Source organism: Bubalus kerabau, chromosome 18, assembly GCF_029407905.1.
Source record: "Bubalus kerabau isolate K-KA32 ecotype Philippines breed swamp buffalo chromosome 18, PCC_UOA_SB_1v2, whole genome shotgun sequence".
Classification (NCBI taxonomy): Eukaryota; Metazoa; Chordata; class Mammalia; order Artiodactyla; family Bovidae; genus Bubalus; species Bubalus kerabau.
This window is the reverse complement of record NC_073641.1, coordinates 7531030-7557607: the sequence shown is the minus strand read 5'-3', so window position 1 is coordinate 7557607 and position 26578 is coordinate 7531030. Positions and strand designations below refer to the sequence as shown.

Sequence of the window (26578 nt, the reverse complement as noted above, 5' to 3'; positions counted from 1 at the left end):
TGGCCAAAGAATATGTTCCTAATATTTTTTAAATGTTATATTCCCAACCCTGGAAGCACAATCTACTTATGTTGAAAATAAATAAGTATATTAAAAGAAAGCTGAGTTAAAAGTTTTATTCATTCAACATCTCACATTACAAATATTTAAAAATTATACGCATACTGGTATAAATAGTCATTTGCAAACTATTTAATAACATTAATTTTCCACTAGCACTTCAACAAATGAACTCTTTTAAAAAAGGAACTGTGTTATATAACTTAAGAGTAGAACATACAAAAATAGGAACTTAACGTGAAAATGACTTTAATAAAAAATGAATTACCCTTATTTAAAATGCTATAATAAATACTACAACCTCCCCATACACAGTAAAAACTATATGGAAATTCAGCCAAGTAGTACAATTAACTGACATACTTAAATAACTTTTCCTTCTGATAATATGAGCAATACACTGGAAAAAAAACATTAGGGATTAGTAAAAACTAGACACCCACTTGCTAAAAGTTTCACTTCCAAAAAATATAACAAAAATCTGATGAAAATTATAAAAACTAATTATACTTTAAATTTTAAAAATATAAAAAATAAAACAGTTGAATACAATATTGTCCCAATTCTTACAATGCTATCAATCACAGTAGCTTTAAAATAAGATAATAAAATAAAGCAAATGACCAAAACCTCTTTTATTCCATTTTTAAAAATAATTTCAAATTTACATTAGTAGAAAGATTGATTTCTGATTCTTTTCTTTAGAAACACCAGCAAGAAAGAGGATTACTCTTAACAGTAGAAAATGACATTTTTAAATGTCTGCAATTAAAAACAAAGAATTACACTGCAAAGATCTTTCAAAAGTTTGAAATAAGTATTGCACATAACTTGAAGTTAACTTGCCACAATTCATCACATTCAAGTTTTAAATCACCTTTTAACAGAAGATTCAACTCTTCAAAACAAAAAGGGTGAATTATCAAGTCTTTCCAACAGCACTCTCATAAAATGCTAAATTCATTCACTGCAAGTTTTATTTTGCATTCTGCAGAGGTCTGTGTATGGAGAAGTATATATATTATACCAAAGCGTGGGGACCAGAAGGGGAAGGGAGAGGGTTCCTTTACATAGAAAATAATCAGAAACACTTTATTTTACATTGCAAAAATAACCATGTAATTACTCTGTAACTACATTGTAAGTACATGGCTGGTGCCATGCTAGTGCGCTAGAACTACATGCTTGGTAAATTGAAGTGATACCCTAAAATCTGTAAACTAATTACATGTTAATTATGTTTTGAGTTACATGGTAACTCCCAACTACAATCCCATGTAATCTGAAGGACATGTAATCAATAAAGTTCAGAGTAATAGATAATAATTGTTTATGCCCTGTAAATTGAAGTGTAACCAAATAATCTGTAAACACGCTTGTCACACAATCACAAGTAAATATTAGTAGAATAACAATTTCTTACATTAGTCATGCATACTAACATTACACACCTGTCCCACGGCAGGCTATTTTTTTTCTTTATATATAATTTAAAAGAGCAGACATCTCTGAATCAAACACTTAACATCAATTTATTAATATTAAAAATGGCTAAACATTCACCAAAAATGTCTGCATTATGAATAATTTTAAAAACTTAGTAAGAAGCTGTAGACAATTTTGTTATTTTAAATTTCTACCCTATGCTTATGCATTTAATTTTTTTTTTTAGGAACTACAGTGTTATCTGTCATTTTCATGCGAATTTTTTTTCATTAATTTGTTACTTTACATAGACTATCTCTTAAATTATAGGTACACCAATAGCTGGTGCTGGGGAAGGATGTTTAAGCAACATGCTTTCTCTTCTCTGCAGACTCTAAAATAGCATTGCCAGTGCACAACATTCATAATTTAAAATGTATGCAGAGCACTGAAATGTATAAAAAGCAGAATATAAGAAAATAAAATTTATTAAAATTATTTATATTAAAAAATGAAGTATATGAAGATCTCTCAGTAATAAAAGTACAAAAAGCTACTCTTTGCAATATGAAAAATTGAGGTATTGCATAAAGAGATATCCCGTCAGTGAAAAGTGTGCCTAAAAATGTTCACTGTTGGAAAAACAAGATATACAAAAGTAGTGCATAACAAATATACATTATGTGCATGACAAAATAAGTCAGCTACAAAACACTGTACCGAAATTCAGCAGGTCATGTACAAAGGGAAAAATTATTATTCAAAGCTAGTTCTCAAACAGTGTTATTTCTTGTTAGCTCATCACACCTGTTTACTGAGTAGGAACAGCACGACAGCACACCCCAAGCCACCTACAAGCGTTGAAAAGAAGAAGAAGAGGCAAATGAGCATTCCAATTAGAATTACGTCACTCAGGAGAAAAGAAAAAGTCCCTGACCAGCTACACAAGAGCACCCTCCGTTCACATGACCGCTTTCAATATTTGCAGGGGATTCTTTAATAAGCAGCTCCCTTTCTCGTGTCTGACTGTTAGACAGCAAATGCCTCCATTTTGACCTTTGGAACTTAACAGGTATACAGTTCATTAAAGCCTGGATTAAAAATAAAGGATTGCTTTTCCTAAACATGATCAGTAGGGGTCATCAGTCAGGTGGTTTCACCGCAGTGCTAGGGCAAGTCTTTGGTTTTGAAGGATCCAAGATGGTACTGATAGGTAGCACAACTAGCAAGATTGCCATTAGATTTTTGTTTTTGATGTTTTGCACAGATGATAATAATCCTTTTCATGGTGGATAGGGCATTTCATAAGAAAATGTCCATTAAAATAAAAGTTACTGCCAATGACCAGGGCTTCAAGAGACTATTTTTCAATTTACCCCTGAAGCATACTGTTCAACACATAATAACGCCTTTCAAAAGATAGAGTTTTATTTATAATAAAGCATGCATTACTTGATGAAGTTGGCACTTCAAACACTGACTATGTCCCATGCTAAATTCTGAAACTGTAATGTTATTTTATTTTATAGGAAGAGTAAGATAAACATACGTACCTTTGCACAGATTTACACAGTTACTTAGTTCAACAGTGCAAAACAGTTTGCAACTACTTTTTCTTTTCATTTTCTATGTTACAACTAAATTACAGGATATCCAAACTAACTTTAAATCTAAAAGTAAGCCAATCAGCAGCCAATTTGAATATTGGTTTTGTCTTCCAGTTTTGGCTACACATGGTAGTCTAACAAAATCAAAAATGATATCCTTGAGGTATCTCTTGATCTGTTTGCTTGCTTTTTTTTAATGTCAAAATGGAGAGCAAAGGCTGACACCTGATGAGTGTTAGGAAATTAGGATATAGAGTTTATATATAACATCAAAAATAAAATTTATACATTTGTTCTTTAGGAGAGGAAATGCTAGTTTTCCCACCAGTTGTCATTAACTCTAGCTTTGGTAGGTTTCCTGGGGCTGTGACCGGATAAGTAAAAGTTTAAAAATAAATAAGTGCACTCCCCTCAGAAATAAATGTACCCAACTTTTACATTCTAAATTTAAAAACCTGTTTAAAAGAAAATAAATCTAGCTCTGCCTACTTTACTTTTTTTTCTGATGTGGTAGTAACTTTGAGGCATAATGCAATGATATTCTGCCTCTAAACCCTTAAAATTAGGTATAATGCTGCTTCAATCTTGCTCATGCATTTGTGTTTGCTTTAACATGCTCTTTCCTGTTAATAATTGTTAACTCCCTCCACTGCTGTTGAAAGAACAGAAAGGGAATGGGAAAAAAAGGCAAAAAAGATGAAAGAAAAGAAAGAGAAAGGCAAAAGCACTTCCCTGGGGGAAACCCCGCATCAGGAGAGACTGATAGTGTTATTGTTACGTGGTTATTTTAATAAAAGTATTCTTATCTGTTATATTATCAACAATAATTTAATTAAAAACCCAAAATACTCTATTGTTTCATTTTTCTTTTAATATTTCTCTCTCTCCTCTAAGAAAATGCTGCAGGAAGTTTGGATCCTCTTAGTCTCCAGCAAAACAAGAGAATGAAACTTCCATGCAACATGATGGCAATACAAAAAAGGAGTTCATACATCTTGTTTTCAGTGACACGGGAATCTACAAAACACCTATATTATAGGTCATTCTCTCTGTTAGACTACTGTTAAGTTACAGACTGCACAAAAGGACATGCCAGTGTGAAGAGGTTGAGGAAGGGGGCAGAATTAACAGAAGAGTGCACTTATTCTGAGGCCTGAAAATGAGCACTGTAGTTATCCTTTAGTTCCAGCGGAATGAAATATGTCGAGGACGGTCACCACCTTCCTTCACCAGGGGCTTGTGGAATTCCCTGCCAGCACGAGAATGAATAGCAGCCCAGCAATATTCACAGTAATACTGCAGACAGGTAACATTAGCACAGAAAAATGGAGCAAATTTTCCCCCACAACGGGCCCCCTGACATTCATCACACAGCTGATCATCCAAGACATATGGCTTAACTTCCACCTGCAATCAAAAATAAAAGAAAGGCGTTGAACACTTCTCAGTGAATGGACCTAGCAACTCAGACTGTGTGTGTACATTTCCATCCACTGTCTGAATGAATCTGTGCCAAGGTGTCCAAAAGGAAGGCTCAATAACTCCTCTACTGAAATTAAATTATCATCTTTTAAGCAACTAGTAAGGTTTTTATGCCCATTATTTTACATTTTTGTCTTATTAATTAAAGAGTTTTCAAATGAAAGACAAGGTTCCAGCATAAATTTAAAAGTGAAGCCAACTTAATGTTTAAGAACATTACAAGGTTAAACCCACGGGAGAGTTTTCATAGACACAAACCATCACTTTAATTAGTGGATCTGGATTCTCGTCATACGTGGAATTATAATTTGCACAAGACCAACTAAGAGATTCCCAGAGCCACAAAATAGCACATCAATGTACAAATCAGAGGGAAGCTGCCTGACTTCTACACTGTAAGCCTCTGAGCTGTAAGAAGGTCATGGTTTCTATTTACAGGGTACACATCTTGGGTTATAATCACAAACCTCAAACTCCAGGAAAACCAGACACAGCCATAGTACTCATAATCTAAAACCTTGCTTTGTTCTTTGTCAGGAAGAATGGTTTACTTCAGTCTAAAAGTCAGAGGTAAATTTATAAAACTGGGTCTGTTCCAGCGTTCAATAGGCTGATCTGTCATTTGAGCCTCTCAAGCATTAAAAATAACCTGGCTCTTAATTCTCCAGTGAGAAAAAGAGTTGGTTATTTTTAGTCTTGGAGAAACTCACGATTGAAACTCCCTTACACCAGGCTATCACTACCACTGCTGCCATCCATTTCTGACAAGGAATCCTGATGAAGGCAGACCATGAACAAAAAGAGGAGTGACACAGAAGGCCCGAAGAGCAGATGTAACAAGAAGATTAGGCTTCTGGCCCCGAGGCCATTCCATAACATCTACAGTGTGGCAAGAAAACTGGCCAAAGAACTGGAGATCCTAGCGGAATACAAATTAAGTCTGAATTTCTAATGGCTAACCTTACAACTCCTAAACTGATGATGGAATGAAGCAATGAGGTGGGAGACACTGTTTACTCAAATGTACATATTTTTTAGTGCAAATAAAAATCAAGGAGGTATGTTAATACATACAGCAACTAATCCTGCCCTCTTCCTCCATGTTTATTAACAGATCTATACCTTTCTCTTTAATATATTCACAGTATGATGACCACTAGGATGAGAAATTTTCAGCTACCACTTATGTGGAATGTATATGAAATGGAACATAAGCAGTAAATGTAAACCACGGCTGCTGCTGCTGCTAAGTCGCTTCAGTCGTGTCCGACTCTGTGCGACCCTATGGACAGCAGGCCTCCAGGCTCCTCTGTCCACAGGATTCTCCAGGCAAGAATACTGGAGTGGGTTGCCATTTCCTTCTCCCATATAAACCACTAGTGACTGACAGTTTTTACGTACTAAATTGAGAAAGTCACAATACGGTCAATCACTAAAGACTTTTGAGCATAGGGCTTTGGAGTGCTGGATATCTCAGTCAGCCCTAACCAAAGCACCAGTCTGGCATGAAATAAGGAGTTGACACCAGAGTGAAAATCAACGCACTGCTTTCTTCAAGAAGGTCTTTCTGTGAAAAAGTCTCAACTGAACTAAACACTGTGCTCCCTAGTGCAGTGGATTCACATTCTAGGGTAAATTCCTATCTCAATACAAACTCACAGCAAACCATTTACTGACGAGCAGTCGGTTCACAGGCCACACTCCATCCACCAGAACGTAAACCCATGAGTACACAGACTTCTTGCCCTAGGCACTAAAGTATTTGTTGAATGCATGAAACACAAAGCTAAGAAATTTGTGAATGCAAAGAAGACACATAGGGAACACAGAGTCTCAAATACAATACATTAAAAGACAGAAGAGTTCTCTCTGAGGTTTTCTCCAGCCTTCTGATGCAGAGGATAAACACAACAAAGAGGAATTTAAAGTGTGAAAATAATTCTAATGAACTACCACCAAATTTCAGGTGGTAAAAGAGATTACAAACGGAAGGGTTCTGTGTTCTTCTACTTGATCTGTTATAATGAAATATTATTTCTTAGACACAGTCCTTGAAGTGAATTATTCAGTCATTTGTTACATAGAGAATAGGAAAATAGGGCTTGTTGAGGTATTCTTGATATCCAAGGTTAAAAAAAAAAAGGTGAGGAGATGTCAAAGGCATTCAAATCTATATACTTAATATAATGAAGTACAAAGGATTTGTTAAATATTTATTGAGTGACTAACTGAGTAAATGAATGGATGGAGGTGATAGCTTAGGAAAGATTAAGTGGACTCAAGCAAAGTGACTGGAGTATTTTGTTAGGCTACTCAGAACACTAAGAGACAAAAAAAGTCCACAGGAAGTTCTTAGATACGCTCTAGAACTTGCATCTAGTGGACCCAATGGGCATAAGTCAGCTGTCACTTCACTGTCATGTAAAAGTCACCCATTCTGAGCCTGGCAATGACACGGAGGGCCATTCTGAGAACTCCCCAGAATGCAGTCCAGGACTCACCCGTTTATCTATCTCTCCATGCTGCAGCTGCACGAAGCGGGCACTGATAGCAGCTATGTAACTCTGTTGATTAGAGAATGCGACTCGCCCAGCTCCTTTGGGGTATTTCAGCTCAGGGTCGGTATCAATCCCAGCATAGCACACGCCTCCGTACAGCCGGTCCATTATCATGGCGAGCTCCACTACATATGGAAGGAGTAGAGAGGACATTTGAGACCAGGAAACAACATCTGGCTCACCAAAGGTTTCATTGAAAGAAGCTAATCTGCCCATCATTATAGTAATTATTAAAATGAAACTAGTTATTATAATCAGTTGTCCGTTGTGTTCATTTTAATCTACTGTGACTAAGGACAGGGACTCTGCTGAGTGTTTCACATATAATCTAAACAACCCTATGACATAGGTAGTGATTTCCTGGAGAAACTGAGGCACAGAGAGAATGATCAACCTACGCAAGGTCACGGGAAGTAAAGTGGTTGTGCTGGACTTGGTACCCTGGTCTATCTGCTCCATACCATGATGCCACTGTAAATTTACCAGTTAACAATGTAATGCTTAATAATCATTTAACACTAGAAAGCTAACTGGTAGACTCTCTGGGAGTCCTTTGAGAAGATTTCCATTAAAACCCTTTTACCTTTCCCTACAGTCTAGCTATTTGCCAAATTTAAATTTGAAATAATAAATGAATCTTATTCTCCACGAAATGTTACAATTTTGAAATGGCATTCTTATTCATTTTATGTTCTTCATCTCACTGATAATATTAAAACTCATATTATTTGAAGTTAAGGATGAAATTTCTTCTGTGAGTACTGCTCTAAAAACAAGATGCACAGCTGAGAACCTGGCTGTAAATTTCAGCGCTCAGTAAGTAGCCGTTGAGCACATGGGGTCATGGGAACAAACAGTGAACATCTCGATACCTAGCCCGTCCCAGAAGGGCTTTCTCTCCTGGATGATGATGAGAGTGATGAGCATGAGCATGATGGGACCCTGCACTAAGCACCAGGCATCTGCTACCTCATTTAATCCTCAGAACAGCTCTACATAAAGGACATACTTATAATTCCATTTGACAGATGAGGAAACTGAGAATTAGAGAAATCAATTTGTCCAAAGTTATTCAGCTGTTAAACTGGAACAGAACACATGAATTCAAGCTAAGACACTTGGAGTCCAGGACTCTCACTATTAAGACATTAACTCAAATGTTTATGGAAAACTTATCCTAAAAAAATCTTTATAAGCTATTTCTTATGCTAAAGGATAAACAGAGTTTTTGTTGCTCTGTTGAATCATACCAGCTCGCAATGGTCGGGGAACACCACCAACAAATATAGTTTTTCGTGGGTCAAGAGGCTGTGAACCATCCATCACGAAGTCACTGTCACTGAGATTCCAAGGTCGAATCTGTACCTAGGGAGTGTGCAAACCAAAGTGTCTCAGTCTCAACACAGGCAATTTATGTGGAAATCAAGTTTACAATTATTACAGAATATTTTACTTTACAAAGCTGTAATTTATATAATTAAACATCAATAAAACCGGAAAACCAAAAAAGACTTAAAAGCATATCCCAACACTTCATTTAATTTTTAAAAGTAATCTAACCAAGGCTGGAAAGTTCAATTTAATTGCCTATTATAAACCAAACTGCTTAACAGTAATACGACCTTAATTATCTATAAGTTAATTAACTATTTTACAGCGTATTTGGGCTTATATCCTAGCCAACCCCTCAGCAGCCATATAATTTAAATTTAGCATGGTATTTGACGTTGATTAGTATACAGCGCTAAGAAACTAGGGTTGTGTGTCCAAACCTATGTCCAGGAAATGCAAACTACTCCTGATATTAACAAATCTATTGCATTGTAAAGCATTTCAAAATAAAAATATGGATACCTACAGTAAATGTATTATGATAAAACACTTCAGTGTGTCCGTTTAAACTAACCAATACTCTGGTTTCTCTTCAGGTCATATAAATCTTTTGCCTTTTTCAACACCAAGAATCAAGTACCTCTATTTAACTGTTTGCATTTATATAACCGTTACAAATGCCCACACCAAAGGCTAAGGGGTTAACAGCAGGATATTCCCAACAGGTATACCAACCAAGTCCCAAGGCCCAAAGTTTTCAAAATTAAATACCTATGGGGACCAGCAGGGGACAAAAAAGTCAAATGGAAAGAGTCTAGCCACACAGAAAATTGGGGACAACCCCAAGACACCAAGAGGAGCTCCACAAATTACTGCTTGAGCTAAGCCTACTGGAGCCTCCATCCCGAAATGGACCCTACCACTAGGTACTGGTCAAGGGATAAAAGATTGTGGTTTGTCAGATTTGTCAAAACAGGCCAGTTGCTATTGCTACTATTCCTAAAGACTGTGTGAGCATATGCTCAAGTCATATCTGACTCTGTGACCCCATGGACAGTAGCCTGTCAGGCTCCTCTGTCCATGGCATTTTCTAGGCAAGAATACTGGAGTGGGTTGCCATTTCCTCCTCCAGGGGATCTTCCCAAAAGACTAAATTTTATAATAAAAACTCTTTCAAAAAAAAACAACATGTAATGTACATTTATGTAGATACATAATTTATTTTATTAATACTTGGCAAGAGTACCATAGGCATCAAGTTATTTGTATAACATAACTTGCTGCATATGGTACTGGGTAAAATCCTGACCAAAGAGAGGAAGGAGAAAGACAGGTATATTTGTGATTCTGAGTTCTATTATTCAGAGGAAATTCAGCTAATTTATATTTTCCAAATGCATACTAGGTGACATCTTTTAATAGAAAGATTCACCAATACTTTAGTTAACCAAAAACTCAATGTCAAAATAATATGCACAAATATATAGAATGTCAAGGTTAGGAAAATGACAACAACAAAACTTTTTCATTTTGATTCTACTTACAAATGTTTCAATTAACAGATACATTAAGATGTCTGTGTATTTTTCAGGAAAAATGAACAGAGGCACAAATGAGAAGCTATTTTCATACTAGACTGCACTTACTGGCTTGTCCTTGATAGTGGGACTTGATACACACAGGTAGAGTTTTCCATCTTCTTCAATACACGCATCAATGAGAGCCTGAACAGAGCTTTCATCTTGAAATAGCAGGAATGCATAGCCTAATAAAAACAATTTTGAAAGACTTTTATTTTTCCCATTTTTTTCATAATTCTTCAAGTGAAAGGAAGCATAAAAGTAAGGAAAAGGTTAGAAAAAAATGAAACAAATAAACAAAAACCCCTATAACTTAATCTCACCCAAAGTCTGACAGTATCAACATTAAGTTCAATTTGGTATTATCTTGAAACCTCTTTTAGAGTAAAATCAAATTCGAATTAAAAGTATATATTAAGTAGAAATTTTAAAAACACATTTGGAAAAATGTTAGTTTAGCAACAAACAGTTTTACACTGAAGGCAAACACTTATGAAGAAAATATAAGGATAAACTACACATGTATTTGAATCCTGAGAAATTACCTTTAGGAGGAAAATAGGATTTGCTCTCTGCTTTATGAGGCCAATCCACAATCAAAGGGCCAAAGCGACGAAAACTGGCTGTGATCTCATCTAACAAACAACAAACCAAAAAAGTATATGTAAATACTTATGTAAATTCTCATGTAAATTCTTATGACCATTTCGGGAAATAGTTTAGAAAAAACAGTCTCAAATCTACTATTTACAAGAACAGTACCCCTGCATCTCTTCATCTGGATCCCCCCACTGTTAACATCTGTGCATTTGTCTTCCCCCTCTTCCCTTTTCTCCTTCTACTGATGCACGAATCTATCGATTGGTCTACCATCTTTTTCCGATGTGATGCTCTAGTACCACAAAATACAACTACTGGCACCTGCTCAAAGCAAGGTCACTCCCTTATGTACCAACATACAACTCCCCTCCAATAAGGAAATCAACAGGGATACAACATTCTCCCAATTCACAGACTCCATCCACATTTTTAACTGTCACAGTAATATTTCTCTTTTCCTTTCTGATCCAGAATCCTATCTAGAACCACGCTACATTTAGATGTCATGTTCTGAGGGTATCTATTGTTTTCAGTTTACAATAGTTCTTCATTCTTTCCTGTCTTTTCTATAACTGATAGCTTCAAAATATACAGGTCATTCCTTCTATAGGATGGCTCTCAACCTAGGTCTGTACTTGTTTCCTCATGACCTATGTATTCCAACCAAGAAAACGATCATAATGATGCTATGTCATCCTGTCCTTTCACAAGGTATGTTAATCTTGATCTGCTAGTCGAGTTGCTAAGTGTCTGTATTTCTCCACCAAAAGGAAACCATTTCCCTTTGGATATGATCAATATTTTGTGGGGGAATACTGTGTTAACCATCAATATCCTGTTCCCTCATTAGGCCTGGCATTTACTGAAGATTCCTGCCTATATCAACTACCACAATGATAACTGCCAAATGCTGGTTATCTATTTCTATCAACCTTTCTACATTTACTAGTTAGTATAATTCAGTAAGGAAGAGTGTTCCCCTCTCCTCCATTTATTTAGTCATGCATTTATTTATATCAGTGTGGACCTATTTTATTCAATAGACTATAACCTGATTCTGGAGAAGGAAGTGGCACCCCACTCCAGTACTCTTGCCTGGAAAATCCCATGGATGGAGGAGCCTGGTAGGCTACAGTCTATGGCGTCGCGAAGAGTCAGACACGACTGAGAGACTTCACGTTCCCTTTTCCCTTTCATGCACTGGAAAAGGAAATGGCAACCCACTCCAGTGTTCTTGCCTGGAGGATCCCAGGGACGGGGGAGCCTGGTGGGCTGCCGTCTATGGGGTCGCACAGAGTTGGACACAACTGACGCGACTCAGCAGTAGCAGCAGCAGAACTTGATTCTCTTTCATTTATTCAGTTTGTCCTCAAAACTGCCCTTGATTCAGCCAGTGGGGGGGTTCCTATGTCCTTTGACTTACCCCCTCCACCCATCATTCTTCAAGTGCTTCCATACTATCTGACCAAAGAAGATACCCCAAGCTTTCATCTTGTTCTTTCTCTGCCCTAGCCCCAGAATCAGCCTTTTTCCCCCTCCAAGATATCCTGGTTCCTTTCAGTGACAAAAGATACTTAAAAACTCCGATTTGGGTATTCCCTCTAGTTATTGTTAGCGGGTATTTATTATTTCTAAGTCTTCTCAGAGGACAAAGCTAGGAAATACATGAACGTACACAGACATATTTATAACTGTTTCTGTATCTGTGTACATTTATAAAAATGAGTTCATATTGGTACTTGTAAGTCCATTCCAACATCTCATGTCATCTTCTAGCCTTTCCTCTTCTCCTGTTTGTAAATTCCCTTCTTACTATGAGAAACCAAGCTCTCACTATCCTCAATTTTTTGCTTCCTTGCTCAACGTAGCCCATCTTTCAGCGAGCTGCCCTGGCAGCCTCCTCTGCCCTCCACCTCTGCACATAGCCCGTGCTGCCCTGATCTACTGGTCCCACACACACTGCTGCCGCGGCCTCGGCACAGGCCCCTCCACGTGTGTGTCTATGACACACCTCCACTTGGCACCCTCTTCCTGCTCACCAACCATCCTCCTTGGACATCAACACCTCTGAGTCTTAAGAGGAAGGAAAAGGGGACATGGGATGGACAAGGACAACTTAATCATATTTTACTATTAATGTAAATGACACCAGTCATGCTGTACTATATATTTGGACAATTAATGAACAGACTTTAGGAAAATAAATTTCCAAGGAACTTCTAAGAAAGAGTAGGTGAGCTGTGCAGAGAAGATCTGGGAGTAGGGCGGGACAGGGGAACAGAGAAGAGAGATGAGAAGCATTTTGAAACTCCAGTCTGCTAGGACTGTTCTCCCCTCCTCCAGATTGTGAAGAAGTCGTCTGTATGAACTGCTGCAGCGCCTGTGTCTACATTCAGCCCTGTGAGATCACTAAATAAGGGAGTGATATCAGTGTAACCTAGACATACTGGTTCACAAATGACTCTTTGTACGCAAGGTGGGCCAGCCTAGTAGGAGAACCATAATCTTCAGCAGAAGGGAAAAAGCCTCCAGCCTATGTGATGTGCAGGCAGGAACCCCCTCAGCTCTATTACAAGAAAATTAAAATGAGCACAGCAAGCAAGGCTCTCTAGTCAAAGAGGTGTCCCTGCAAGCTTTCAGGGCTACCTCCTGAGAATTTGCACTCCTCAGGGGCCCAGAGGTCCACTTTCATCTGTGTCGTCTCCAAGCTCGGAAGCCAGAATTTCTGCTCTATTGGTTTTGTGCTTTTCAATATTCTCTGAGGCAGCCTCTAGTAGGTCCTATAGTAAGCTACTTGCTTAACTGTCTGAGTTATTTTTCAAAGTATTAATTCTCTTTTTGTTAGTGCTTCTGGTACAAAATTCATTAGGTTCTAAGTGATCTGCCTCTAGCCCCATCTGCCCCATAAACTCTGTGATTCTTAGCATATAATTATACAGAACATAGTATTTTTCATAAATACATATTTCACATTTTAATATAAAGGCCTGTCCACCTAAACTGCTACTGACTTATCGACATACGTGGTATGAGGCTAAAACAGGATGACTAACACAATCCCCATTAATTCTGCTCAGTTTAAACCACTTCCTGTGCCAAAGTGGTCAAATTTACCTGGGCTGCCAAGAATTTTAGGAATGATACATTTATGATCTCTTGATAATTTTCCAAAAAGATATAGACTATCTGGGCAAGAGGAGGAGTTTATCCTAAGCAACGTCAGATAAAATTCAGTCTTCTTTTTTTGTATAAAGCATATAGTTTCCTCACTGAAGTCCATCCGGGGCTCAAAAGTGTTAAGGATTTGACCTCTAAAGGGTCATAAAACCTAGAATCCATTATACTAAGGAAAGTGAGGATTCCAGCTACAGAATGAGGAGGCTGCATCTGGGAGCTTACTGGACAACATCGTAATGAACTGTTTAGCCCCAGATGAACACTCTGAACAGAAGATATGCTTTCTGAGGAGAGAATGGAGACTGAGTCAGCCTGGCCTGAAATCTCAGCACAGCTTCCTCCAGGACATTTTATTAAAGATTAAAAAATAAAATTCTGGTGTTTATTTCGATCTTTGGCTGTTTGGAAGCCATTTTGCCTCAACCTTCCAAAAGACTGAGCACTTTAAGGAAAATGTAGTGGCACAGTAAATTAAATCTCAATCTAAATGGGACATTATTAAACCTCATTATTAGACCTTATAGATTTTTAGAGAAAACTTTTCTATCCTCCATAACGTTTCTATTTCCATTCAGGAAACCAAGACAAAATTGATAAGGGAAAAAAGCAAGCAAGGATATATGGTTGCCATATGGTCTGCTACTTTGATTTCTGTCAGGGTCACTTAGACCCACAGTTAAATGAAATACTTCTGGATAACTAGTTCTCTGTCTTTTTGCATGACTGGCTTCTTATTCAGCCATCAGAGCTCAAGTATTACATCTGCAAAGAGGATTTATTTAACCAACAAATCTCACAAGTCTCTCTTTTAAGATTTGGATTATCACATCAACCTGCTTTCTTTTCAGGACTTATTCACTAATATTTTCACACTTATCTCCCTTCGCCCACTAGAATATCAACTCTGTGTGAGCAGGGGCTTTCTTTCACAATCTTATTTACTAAATAATCCTAAGAACAGTGCACAGAATTCAGAAAGCATTTGATGAGTGAAAAAATATTCAGAAAATGACACAACTCTTAAGATTCCCTACAGCTCTAGTTATATTTTTCAAAAATTCAGACTTAATCTAAGATTTTAAACTTTTAAACAATTAACTATACACTATATAGTCCATGGAATTCTCCAGGCCAAACTACTGGAGTAGGTAGCCTTTCCCTTCTCCAGGGGCTCTTTCCAACCCAGGGGTCGAACCCAGGTCTCCTGCATTGCAGGCAGATTCCTTACTAGCTGAGCCACAAGGAAAGCCCAAGAATACTGGAGTGGGTAGCCTAATCCTTTCTCCAGAGGATCTTCCTGACCCAAAAATTGAACTGGGGTCTCCTGTGTTGCAGGCAGATTCTTTACCAACTGAGCTATGAGGGAAGCAACAGTCATAAAAGGTAGGAAATAGGAAAATGCATAATGAATTTAGCCAAGGCAAGACACACAGACAGTGCTCTTAGCAGCTGTTTGCCCACAACAGAATCCTAGAGTTTTCCAAATGGGGTTTACACTCTTTGATTTAGTCCAACTACTTGCCTCAGCTAGTTTCCAAAGTCCTACTCCCCTTCTTTTCGAGAACTGATTTTATACGCTGTACTAGGAAGACAGGACAAGGGAACGATGTAATCACAACTGAACACCTGGAGCCAGATAATATTATTATTAAACTAACAGCAACATTACCTATGCGTTACCTACTATGTGCCACAGTCTGGGCACTGTGCTATGAACAGCTCTTTCTAAACATACCTTCATCGATGTCAGGAGGCAAGCCACCCACAAACACCTTGCGAGAGTATCGCTCCACTCTTTCTCCATTCTGGTGAGTGAAGCAGTGAGGCGAACCCAGACCACTGTGAAGAGGCTGATCCCCACGGCCATCATCCAAGAATCCATCTTCCATTGGAAATAACGAGGACTGACCTGGAAGAGAAAGCAGGAAAAAAAAAAAAAAGCTAACAGAAAACGCTCCTTGCCACTGATTATCTTACACAAGAAACAAGGAAAACAGCAGATCCAGTAACGCTGCTGCTTTTACATTTCTCACTGAGTAATAAATCACTTAGATATGCTCTTGAATTTCCATCACCTTAAGGTCCCAACTGAGTCAGAGAGAAAGTACATGGTTAAATAGAGGGCTGCTCAACCATCCCACTGGGATCCAGAAACTTGAGAGAGGTGAAATGGAAGTACAGTAGGAGAGAGCAGTCTTTTGAAAGTCGTTGGCAGAGACTGCACTGCCTTGGTAGGGCCCCATGGCCACTGGCAATCTAGATATATACACTAAGTATTAAATTTGACCATCAGATGCTAGATCACTTAAATTTCTTTAAAACATCATACAATATAGCCTGCCCATTTTCCTTTAAGACCGCCCCTAAAATGAACAAGTTGATTTTTAAAGTAAGCACTCATCTTGGTTTACCTTAACTAATGGAAGGTCATGAAAACCCATTTATGCTGTTTCCTAACTTCACTGGCTACTCTGACAGAATTAAAGATTTTTAGGTATGCTGAAGATAAATTTTCTTTTAGTTGAATAATCATCAGCTGGTACAGGTAGTATCTAATTCTAAAAACTAGTCATTACATTTGCTGTTAGAAAATCCTCTTATATAGAACATAAAAGCAGAAAAGATCAGAGATGCCAGTTGTGGTTAATATTCTTGCCATACTTACCTGCCAGCAAAATACAAACTTATAAATCATAAGCAAAAGAGAGCTACAAAGAACTGTAGAATCTCTCAAAAACTGTTTTGTCACTTTTCAGGCTGCCAATTTACTTCTAGGTTCTGCATAAGGAATTTGTTAATGGATCCTGCAGAAATATATCTTAAGTGCTCTTCCTTCACTGAAACATTCCAATGTCTTTCTGTCATACTTGCCTTCCTTAACAGTATATTTATTACAAATTTACCCTATAAAATCACAGTTCAAAAGTTATATAATAAAGATAAAAAATGACTCTAAAATTGGAGGTTATTTCTGGATTTTCAAAAGTCACTTTTATTTTAAAGCTACCTTATTTAACTGACTTTCTTATAAAAAGGCAAAACTAATACAGGAGGCAAAAATAAAGTTTATTCACATACCTCTAAGAAATGATTCTTCAAAAAATTCTCTAAAATGTCTAGAGCTTTCCCCCCTAATGTTTGAAATTTATAGGATTAGGTGTCACTTAGTTAATCTAATTTTAAACAAAACACAGAACTATCCTTAGTAATAAATAGATAAATAAACTAAAAAATATGAAAGTAGATATAAGGTATTCAAGCATACTTTATACCTCCAATATAATCAGGTGTTTTGAGACTAGTTATACCATATTTTCCTTTTTAAATATTCTTAATTTTATTCTAAGATATTCCTTTCAGAAAGGAAAACAGAGAAACAAAGCTTCAGATATAAATGAGTTTGAAATTATTTCAATTCAAATCCAAATCCTACCATTCCAACTCCCTCAAATTAGAATGTTTATAATGCTAACTATAACACATAAAGTATATATCGATCACAGCTACATATCACTCCCCCTCCCCGCTTCCCAATAAGGGTTAGAAATTGAGCAAACTTGGGTCCTCTCCAAATATAACTGATACATTCAAAAGTTAGAAATAATAATGTTACCTCTCCTCCGCCCATATGTCCTTGCTGCATGTCAAATGAGAAAACAAAAAAACAAAAAAAAAACCTTTCAAACATTGTCAAAAGAATCAACTGTGATTTCATCTACCAGCTTAAGAAACTGAAAAAACAAAACAAAAAAAAACAAAAAAACTGGCTATATTCCTTGTTTCCTGGTAAATATCTCAAAAAAATATGGAATTTTGATGCCGAGAGGTCAATGCATTCTTTTTTTTTTAAGTTCTTCAAGGACACTGTAAAAATCTATCGGGTGTTACTTGTATTAAGGGGAAGACTTCTGCTCTAACTGTCACCCAAGGTCCAAACTAGTATAAAACTAAAGGAGTATATAACATAGTTTAAATCAAGTTCCACCATATTGATCTTAATTTCTCTCAGAATTTCCTGCTAACTAGCCATTTAATTCGTGACTTTTTTTTATCACGACAGGATAAACAGCAATTCTGTACTATTTCTCAATTATTCCCTAATGAAGAAACTTATAACAAATGAAATCTTTAGGCAATTTATAAACTTCCTTTTAGCCAGTTTCTTGTCCCTAATTAAATCTTCCACCATGGCCCAGAAGTTGAAAAGTATTAAAAAGTTTGGCATTTTATCATGAAGTAGATTCCAACTAAGAAGAGAAGAAAAAGAATACAAAATAATATAGACATATGATTATAAGTATATATCTGAATACTTGGAAAATGGCAGCATAAATTTCAAATCAGGAAACTTGAGAAAATGTTTTCCTCAAATGAACTGGAACTTGTATGTGTAGTTACTCTTAATTCTATTCAACATACACTTCCTGAATGCGTGACCTTGCTAAGCACTATAGCACACTGCTCTGGCTGCAGGGAACTTACAGGCTATTCAGCCAGAGAAGCAAATAACGCCAATGTGACTACTACAGCAATACGCCTGTTAAGTGTTAGGTGCAGTGGGAGCAGAGGAGGAGGAGGAGCTGGTTCTGATTCAAGAGTCAGAGAGGAGTGGGGATGGCTCTGAGATAGATCTTAAAGGTAAAATAGAGAAAGGGCACTGCAGACCTGGCAACGGCACTTAGGGGTGCTATAATACTCAGGGAAAGATGCCCAGAACAGAAGCATACGGCACAAGTGAGGTCTTGGCTAGAGAGAAAATTTAAACAGGAAGCTGGGATAGGTTTTCCAGTTACAAACTGTAACCTTTTAAGAGATCATTATATAAACTGGTCAAGGTTTTCACTCGTAGCTCTCTAGATAAATGCTAAGTACAACTCAGTTATAACTGAGTTACAAATATAACTAGAAGTACCATGTGCCTATTTTCCAAAATGAAATCATGTCTCATACTAAAATAATTTCTAACATTATTAGATAATATTGAATTTCACCAAAGTACTTGGGCAAATGGATTAAAACCAGTAAAATCTCCCTCTGCAGTTAGGTTTTTCACTTTAGTAATTCTTAAATTTGGGGTGAGGGTGGAGGTAGTTTCTTCCTTAGTGAACTTGACAGAGGTTAGGAAGAGAAAGATATCACAGAACTAGATGTTTGTTTAAGAAGATTCTATTCATATGACTGCTTCAAAGACAATGGAGTTTGGGGAAACGAATGATTTTAAAATCTTGGTTCTGTCAATCTTAAAAAGTTGATTGATGCTGCTTGGATTTCTGAGAAAACAGTTATTGGAAAAAGAGTAGGCATTTAGAAGCTACAAAATTAACATTAAAAATTCTCATGTGCATGTTGTGTGCTAAGTTGTTTCAGTTGAATCCAACATTTTGGAACCCCGTGGACTGTCACCCGCCAGACTCCTCTGTCCAAGGGATTTTCCAGGCAGGAATACTGGAGTGGGTTGCCATTTCCTTCTCCAGGGGATCTTCCTGACCCAGGGACCGAACCCACGTCTCTTACATCTCCTGCATTGACAGGCGGATTCCTTACCACTGGCCCCATGTGGGAAGTCCAAATAGTTTTCACTATTTTAAAAGTAAGTTTCACTATTTTAAAAGTAAGTTTCACTATTTAAAAAGTAAGTTTCAAGAACAGTAAAGCCTATACATCAAAAGCAAAAATTGAAGAATCTCAAAGTCTTCAAATGTATACTTTTATTTTTTTTTTTTTTCAAATGTATACTTTTAAACTTTCATTCTATACTACAAAATTAAGCTGGTTAACAGAAAAGAATTCACTATTAAATTCAGAGATTAAATGCCAAAAACTATTTAGAAACATTTCCCCACATTTAGGATATAGGCATATAATGCTCAAAGCAACAAAAACTGCCCAATTAAATAGGCAAATCAATATAAACTAGTACCAAAAAATTAAAACAATGACATTCTGGAGCAAAGAAAATAAGAATGCTTAAATTTTTTATTTCCAATGATATACATTATTTTAATGTATATTTGGATGTATGATATATATATATATATATATATATTTGTGTACTTTCCTATATATATATATAGGAAATCATAAGCATATACTTCAATGAACTTTCCATAACATAAACACACCTATGCAACCAGAACTCAGGTATGAAATGAACAGTAAGTGATGCCACTTCATCTATGTATGAAAGAGGTACTAAAGCATTGTTTCCTCACTAGTTTCAAATCACACTTGGTGCAAACAGTATTATGATGAAATGCTTATAACACAGATCTTCATCAGTTTCCTGAGGAAAATGTCAGACAGATTTCCAGTCTCAAGACTATCAAGTGTTGCACATTATTTGACATTTTACAAACACTAGAGGTAGTGGCAGTTTAAAAAATCACTTAAATAGAACAGTCTTTTGGACTCTGTAGGAGAGGGAGAGGGTGGGATGATTTGAGAGAATGACATTGAAACATGTATAATATCATATAAGAAGCGAATTGCCAGTCCAGGTTCGATGCAGGATACAGGATGCTTGGGACTGGTGCACTGCAATGACCGAGAGGGATGGTAAGGGGAGGGAGGTGGGAGGAGGGTTCAGGATGGGGAACACGTGTACACCTGTGGCGGATTCATGTTGATGTATGGCAAAACCAATACAATATTGTAAAGTAATTAGCCTCCAATTAAAATAAATAAATTTAAATAAAAAAAAAAACAATGTTTAAAGAAATCTGTATTTTGGAAAACTTCTAGCTAAGTCAGCAGAAATAAACTCTGCTTAGAATTTTCCTGTAATTACCAAAGAATACACACCGTTAAGACTTCCCTGATAGCTCAGCTAGTAAAAACTCCACCAGCAATGCAGGAGACTCAGGTTCGATCCCTGCATTTGGAAGATCCCCTGGAGAAGGGAAACGCTACCCACTCCAGTATTCTGGTCTGGAGAATCCCATGGAAAGAGAAGCCTGGAGATCTACAATCCATGGGGTCCCAAAGAGCTGGACACGACTGAGTGACTAGGCACAGCACAGCACATACACTGCTAGTTTTTAAAAGATCTATGTTAGTATTGAATAAACACCCTCTGGTTCCCATGAGAGTTAACGTGAATACTATTTATATGTTTATCATTTATATTACTTGGTTTGATCTATATAATTTGGTGTTCAGTATTAAAATAATTCAAGAATGTTCTAAATGGGCTGGAAACATTATGGCTATAAATTTTTATAACTTTTTGGTGAATATTGCTATTAGATGTATTGATAAATACATTATTTCCAAAATATCTTTACAAGATTGCTTACAAATGCCCTATATTCATCAGTAAATTTTCTCTAGTAAAATATTTCAGTAGTCTGGCATTCTAGACTTGCAAAAATGTACAGAAAGACTCTTATCAGGTCTTTTTCAACACACATTTACTTATTTATTTATTTATTTATATATAATAAAAATGAAAATATTTATCTCTTAAAAAGTATCTTTTTCTTATTTGGTTGTAACATTTGTTAGAAAAGGAACAAATTAGATATAATAGTGGTATATTCACAAAATATATCACAAAAAATATAGTTATTTTAAAAATATGGTACATATTCATGTGCTGATACTAAACATCTCTAAAATGTAGCTTGCATGAGGTACCTAAGTGTATACTGTATGATTCTTATTGTGTGAACTTAACAATAAAGGAAATAGAAATAGATACATGGGAATGTACTCAAATATTTTTTCTAGAAACAACCACAAGAACCTTTGGGGAGAGGAACTGGAATGATGAAAGAAAAACTGATTCCACTTCTCATTTTATCCTTTTCTGTTGTATTCAAATTTACACTCTTATGTGCACTGTATTACCATATTTGTTAATGGATCCTTTTGAGTTTTCTTCTTGGTACTTATATTAAAAACAAGACTTAAACAGACATTTCTCCAAATAAGACATACGGATGGCTAATAAACATATGAAGAGATGGTCAACATCACTACTTCAACGCAAATTAAAACTACAATGAGGTATCTCCTTCACCCCAGACAGGATGGCCATAATCAAAAAATCTACAAACAAGTGCTGGAGAGGGTGTGAAGAAAAGGGAACCCGCGTACACTGCTGGTAGAAATGTAAATTGATATAGCCACTATGGAAAACAGTATGGAAATTCCTTAAAAATCTAGGAATAAAACCCCCATATCACCCAGCAATACCACTTATAGGTATATGCCCTGAAGAAATCAAAACTGAAAAAGACACATGTACCCCAATGTTCACTGCAGCACTGTTTACAATAGCCAAGACATAGAAGCAACCTAGATGTCCATCAACAGATGAATAGATAAAGAAACTGTGGTACATATACACAGTATAATGCTGCTGAGCCATAAAAACGAATACATTTGAGTCAGTTGTAATGAAGTGGATGAGCCTAGAGCCTATCATACAGAGAAAAGTAGTCAGAAAGAGAAAAACAAATATTGTATATTAACACATATACATGGAATCTAGAAGGATGGTACTAATGAATCTGTCTGCAGAGCAGCAATGGAGACACAGACATAGTGAACAGACTTATGGACAAGGGTGGAGGAAAAGAGGGAGAGGGTGAGATGAATACAAAGAATAGCATGGATGCATATACACCAACATATGTAAACATACAGCCAATGAGAATTTGCTGTATGGCTCAGGGGACTCACACGGGGGCTCTGTAGTAACCTAAAGGGGTGGGCATGGGTGGAAGCTGGGAGGGAGATTCAAGAGGGAGGGCACATATGTACACTATGGTTAATTCATGTTGATACATGACAGAAATCAAACCAATACTGCAAACCAAACATCAATCAAGTAAAAATAAATAATTAAAAAAAACAAATGATATATTAAAAGCATCCTTTCCTACATCTAATTCTGTAAATAGGACTTTAATAAAAAGGAAAGAATTTGAGCCAGTTGAACTGAGGTAAATGAACCTAGAGCCTGTTACACAGAGTGAAGTAAAAACAAATACCATGTATTAATGCACATTTATGGAGTCTATGTTACTGATGAATCTATTTGCAGGGCAGGATAGAGACACAGATGTAGAGAACAGACTTGCGGACACAGCAGGGGAAGGAGAGGGCAGGACGAATTGAGAGTAGCACTGAAAACACACACATTACCATGTGTAAGACAGAGAGCTGGTGGGGAGCTGCTGTGCAGCACAGGCGCTCAGCTCAGTGCCCTGTGATGGCCTAAGTGGGCGGGATGGATGCTGGTGGGGGGAGGCTCAAGACAGAGGGGATGTGTGCATACTTACGGCTGACTGACGTTGTACGGCAGAAACCAACACAACATTGAAAAGCAATTTTCCTCCAATTAAAAATAAATTTAAAAAAAAGAATAGGACTTTAGGCTGTAAAGAATAAAATATGACTAGCTTTTGGGGGGCAATGAAAGACCTGTACTACTTCTGCGGCCTCAGGCTGGTCTACCTCCATTTACCTCTCTCTGCCCGCTGTGAGAAGGTGGACAGCAGCGCTACTTGGAAAACAAGGGGAGGTGGGTCAGAATAGAAGATGTTAGCAACTGACTTGCTTTTCCAGTAGGACCAAAAAAAAAAAGAGTATGTGGGAGAATCAGTCAGATTAGTAAACCAGGTAAAAAGACAGAAATCAAAGACTGGACGCTGAGTCAATCTGTAAACAAAAGAATAAAGGTGCCAGAACCAAAAAAAAGACAATCATCACAAAGGCCAAAGTATATAATTCAACAAAGATGCAAAGAATCATTTCAAATGGTTTTATAAATCATCCCCTAATTTCTTAATGGGTTCACTGTCACAAAATTATTTTAGATATATGCTTTATGGGCTTCCCTGGTAGCTCAGCTGGTAAAGAATCCACCTGCAATTCAAGAGACCCCAGTTCGATTCCTGGGTCGAGAAGATCCCCTGGAGAAGGAATAGGCTAACCACTCCAGTATTCTTGGGCTTCAGTAGTGGCTCAGCTGGTAACGAATCCACCTGCAATGCAGGAAACCTGGGTTCAATCCCTGGGTTGGGAAGATCCCCTGGAGAAGGGAACGGCTACCCACTCCAGTATTCTGGCCTGGAGAATTCCATGGACTATACAGTCCATGGGGTCGCAAAGAGTCGGACACAACTGAGCAACTTTCACTTTCATATGATTTATAGAATTTCCTATGTCACATTGGCTTGTGTTTATACTAGCTTGCTATACTAATTCAAAGAATGTTGACAAGATATAATACAGATATGAGAGGATTGTTTAAATTGCCTTACAGAAGGGCAGAGATTGAATGTAATTCAGTTTCTGTATTTCACAAACCCTGCTTATTATTTATAAAAATGCAAAAATGAATAACAAAAGATACCACATATATATATGATGGTCTGACAGATGCTCAGTAAATAATAATTTTCTTCCTTCCTCAAAAGTAACCTCATATGTATATATTCTTAGGCTGATCTTCAACAGTTACTTTCAGCTCTTCATTACTACTCCCAGGATAACAACTGTAGACCACTTTATAGAGTTTACAATAGGTTTTCATATTGTCTTTTTCATGAAAGGATCTTTAAACATGCTCTTTCCTGTAGTAACTATGAACCACATTACATACATTTTCAGCAAGTGACTATAATCTACATTTCTCCTGGGTAAATTATGCCCTCCCTTTTCATAGATTTCTGTCCCCTACCCTCCTTAAGCAAACAATCTTCTCCCTTTAAAAGAACTATAATTAAGAGGTATTTTTCGATGTTAACTTTTAAAAGATTTCTTACTAATCTCTTCTGAGACAAACAAGTACTTTAGCTAATGCTCTAAATGAGAGACATCCACAGAGGAAAGGAAATACATAGATACACGCATCTGTTCAAAACTAGTGCTTTTTGAACTAAATACCAAACTAAATACTAAAGCTGTAAAGTGGGAGGTTGAAGAAAAAAGTACCACACACAAGCACTTTTATAGAGGTGGTGGTAGTGGTTAAATGTTAAGTTTTCTTGGATAAAATAAAATTTCAAGTTGGGTAAAAGGAAAATTAATCATTCAATGTGATATCTAGCTCAGAGCTAAACCAAAATGCACCAGAGAAATATGAGACGAATCGGCCTATGCTTAGCACTGCTTTCTGACTTAGCTGAGAAACTGTTTCAGGGTTGCTTTTCATAACTATAAAATGGATATTCTAACTATATTCCTACATAAGATTAACTAGGAAATGGTTATCTGTTAAGGGATGAATAGTGTTTCCTCCTCAAAATCCATACGCTAAAGTCCTGATCCTCAGAACCTCAGAATGAGACTATTTGAAACAGGGGCTTTAAAGAGGTGGTTAAAGTTAAAAGAGGTCACCAAGCTGGCCCTGATCCAATATGACTGGTGTCCTTATAAGAGATTAGGACACAGACTTTCACAGAGGGGAAAACCATGTAAAGACAAGGAAAAGACAGCTCTCTACAAGCCAAGGAGGGGAGCCTCAGAAGAAACCAACCTTGCTCACCCTTTGATGTCAGACTTCGAGCTTCCAAGACTAGAAATAAATTTCAGTTTAAGCCATCCAGTCAGTGGTACCTGTTATGGCAGTCCTAGAGAACTAATTACAATATCCAAAATGTAGCCAGAAAGTTGCTTTGTTTTTTTAGTACATTTAAAATCCAAGAATCTTCCCCTAAGGATTCCCCTCAAAAAAAAAATCTCTACAACTAGTAATACAACAATAGTAATTCCCTAGAATACACAATTAATATTGTTGAATTATACTGGCAATGTCTTTTAAAAGTCATGAGTGGTAATATGAAGGTAATTGCATAGTCTGAAAACTGATGATTGAGTATAGCCAGGGGAAAAAAGAAAGCAATCTGATCTGCTGGGTAAGCGAGCCCTTTTTTATCTTTGCACATGTAAATGCTGATATTATTCCAATATAACTGCTGAAGCTAGGAGACTAAGTATTTTGAATCTTTTCCTTTTTATTTATTTAGAATTTAAACTGCACTTCTTCCCCCAAACCTCTGACTGCTTGAAAATTTCAAAACAAGTTATACAATAAAAGTCACATTGAAATTCAAAAGTACATTTAAGAGAGGAAACAATTCTTTCATATTTTTATTCAAATAAAGCAAGAAATGGTTCTCAATTCAACAGAGGCTTGGAAGAAAAAGCTCTGAAAATTATTAATTGAAGCAAAGTAAAGTAGCTATATAATCACCTTTCTAAAGGTTTTTAAAAGCCTGAATAGACTACTTGTGATGGACAGAAAAGAACAGCTCCTGCTGGTTCATTTAAGTCTCAACGTTGAATAATGAGTACAAAACAACACAACGTATTAGGCTTATTTTCAGCTTTAAGAAAAGGCTGAATGGATGTAAGATGTAAAGAGATTGCATTTAAAAGTAAATAAATTAAGTTTCAGGCTATCTATCCTAATAAGAGACAAATAAAGCATGTTCAATATTAGATAATTTTTTCAACTAATCATAATCTCTTGGTTTGTGTTTCTTTTTCCCCTTACAAATCTTTAGCACTAATATTCCCAAAATGATGTTAATTAATTTAGTTTGACTACATGCCAGGTGCTATGCTAAATGATTTTACATGTACTTAATCTCCACCACAATCCTACAAGATGGGTATCATTTGTGATTTTTGAGTTTCTCTTCATTAAACACAAGTAATGCATTAAACTAGCTCTGCAATACAGGAACCCCCAAAACCTGAGCTATAGCGAGAACAAAGTGCTACTAAGAATTATCATACAAAT

At 36.7% G+C, this 26578-nt stretch overlaps 1 protein-coding gene across 4 annotated transcripts in view; it reads right to left on the bottom strand.

Moving 5' to 3' along the window:
* Nucleotides 1-101: 101 nt before the first annotated feature.
* CPEB4 (cytoplasmic polyadenylation element binding protein 4) overlaps nucleotides 102-26578 on the bottom strand; it is a 73208-nt gene continuing 46731 nt past the window's right edge. For 2 of the 4 annotated variants that reach the window (XM_055554896.1, XM_055554899.1), the window contains exons 4-10: nucleotides 17435-17458; nucleotides 15557-15730; nucleotides 10590-10679; nucleotides 10111-10229; nucleotides 8383-8497; nucleotides 7076-7257; nucleotides 102-4499 (exon numbers count right to left, since the gene is read on the bottom strand). In XM_055554896.1, the coding sequence (XP_055410871.1) occupies nucleotides 4272-4499; nucleotides 7076-7257; nucleotides 8383-8497; nucleotides 10111-10229; nucleotides 10590-10679; nucleotides 15557-15730; nucleotides 17435-17458 (932 nt within the window). In that variant the 3' untranslated portion in view covers nucleotides 102-4271. The remainder of the gene's footprint in view (nucleotides 4500-7075; nucleotides 7258-8382; nucleotides 8498-10110; nucleotides 10230-10589; nucleotides 10680-15556; nucleotides 15731-17434; nucleotides 17459-26578) is intronic. The other 2 variants (XM_055554898.1, XM_055554897.1) reach the window with 1 other exon arrangement.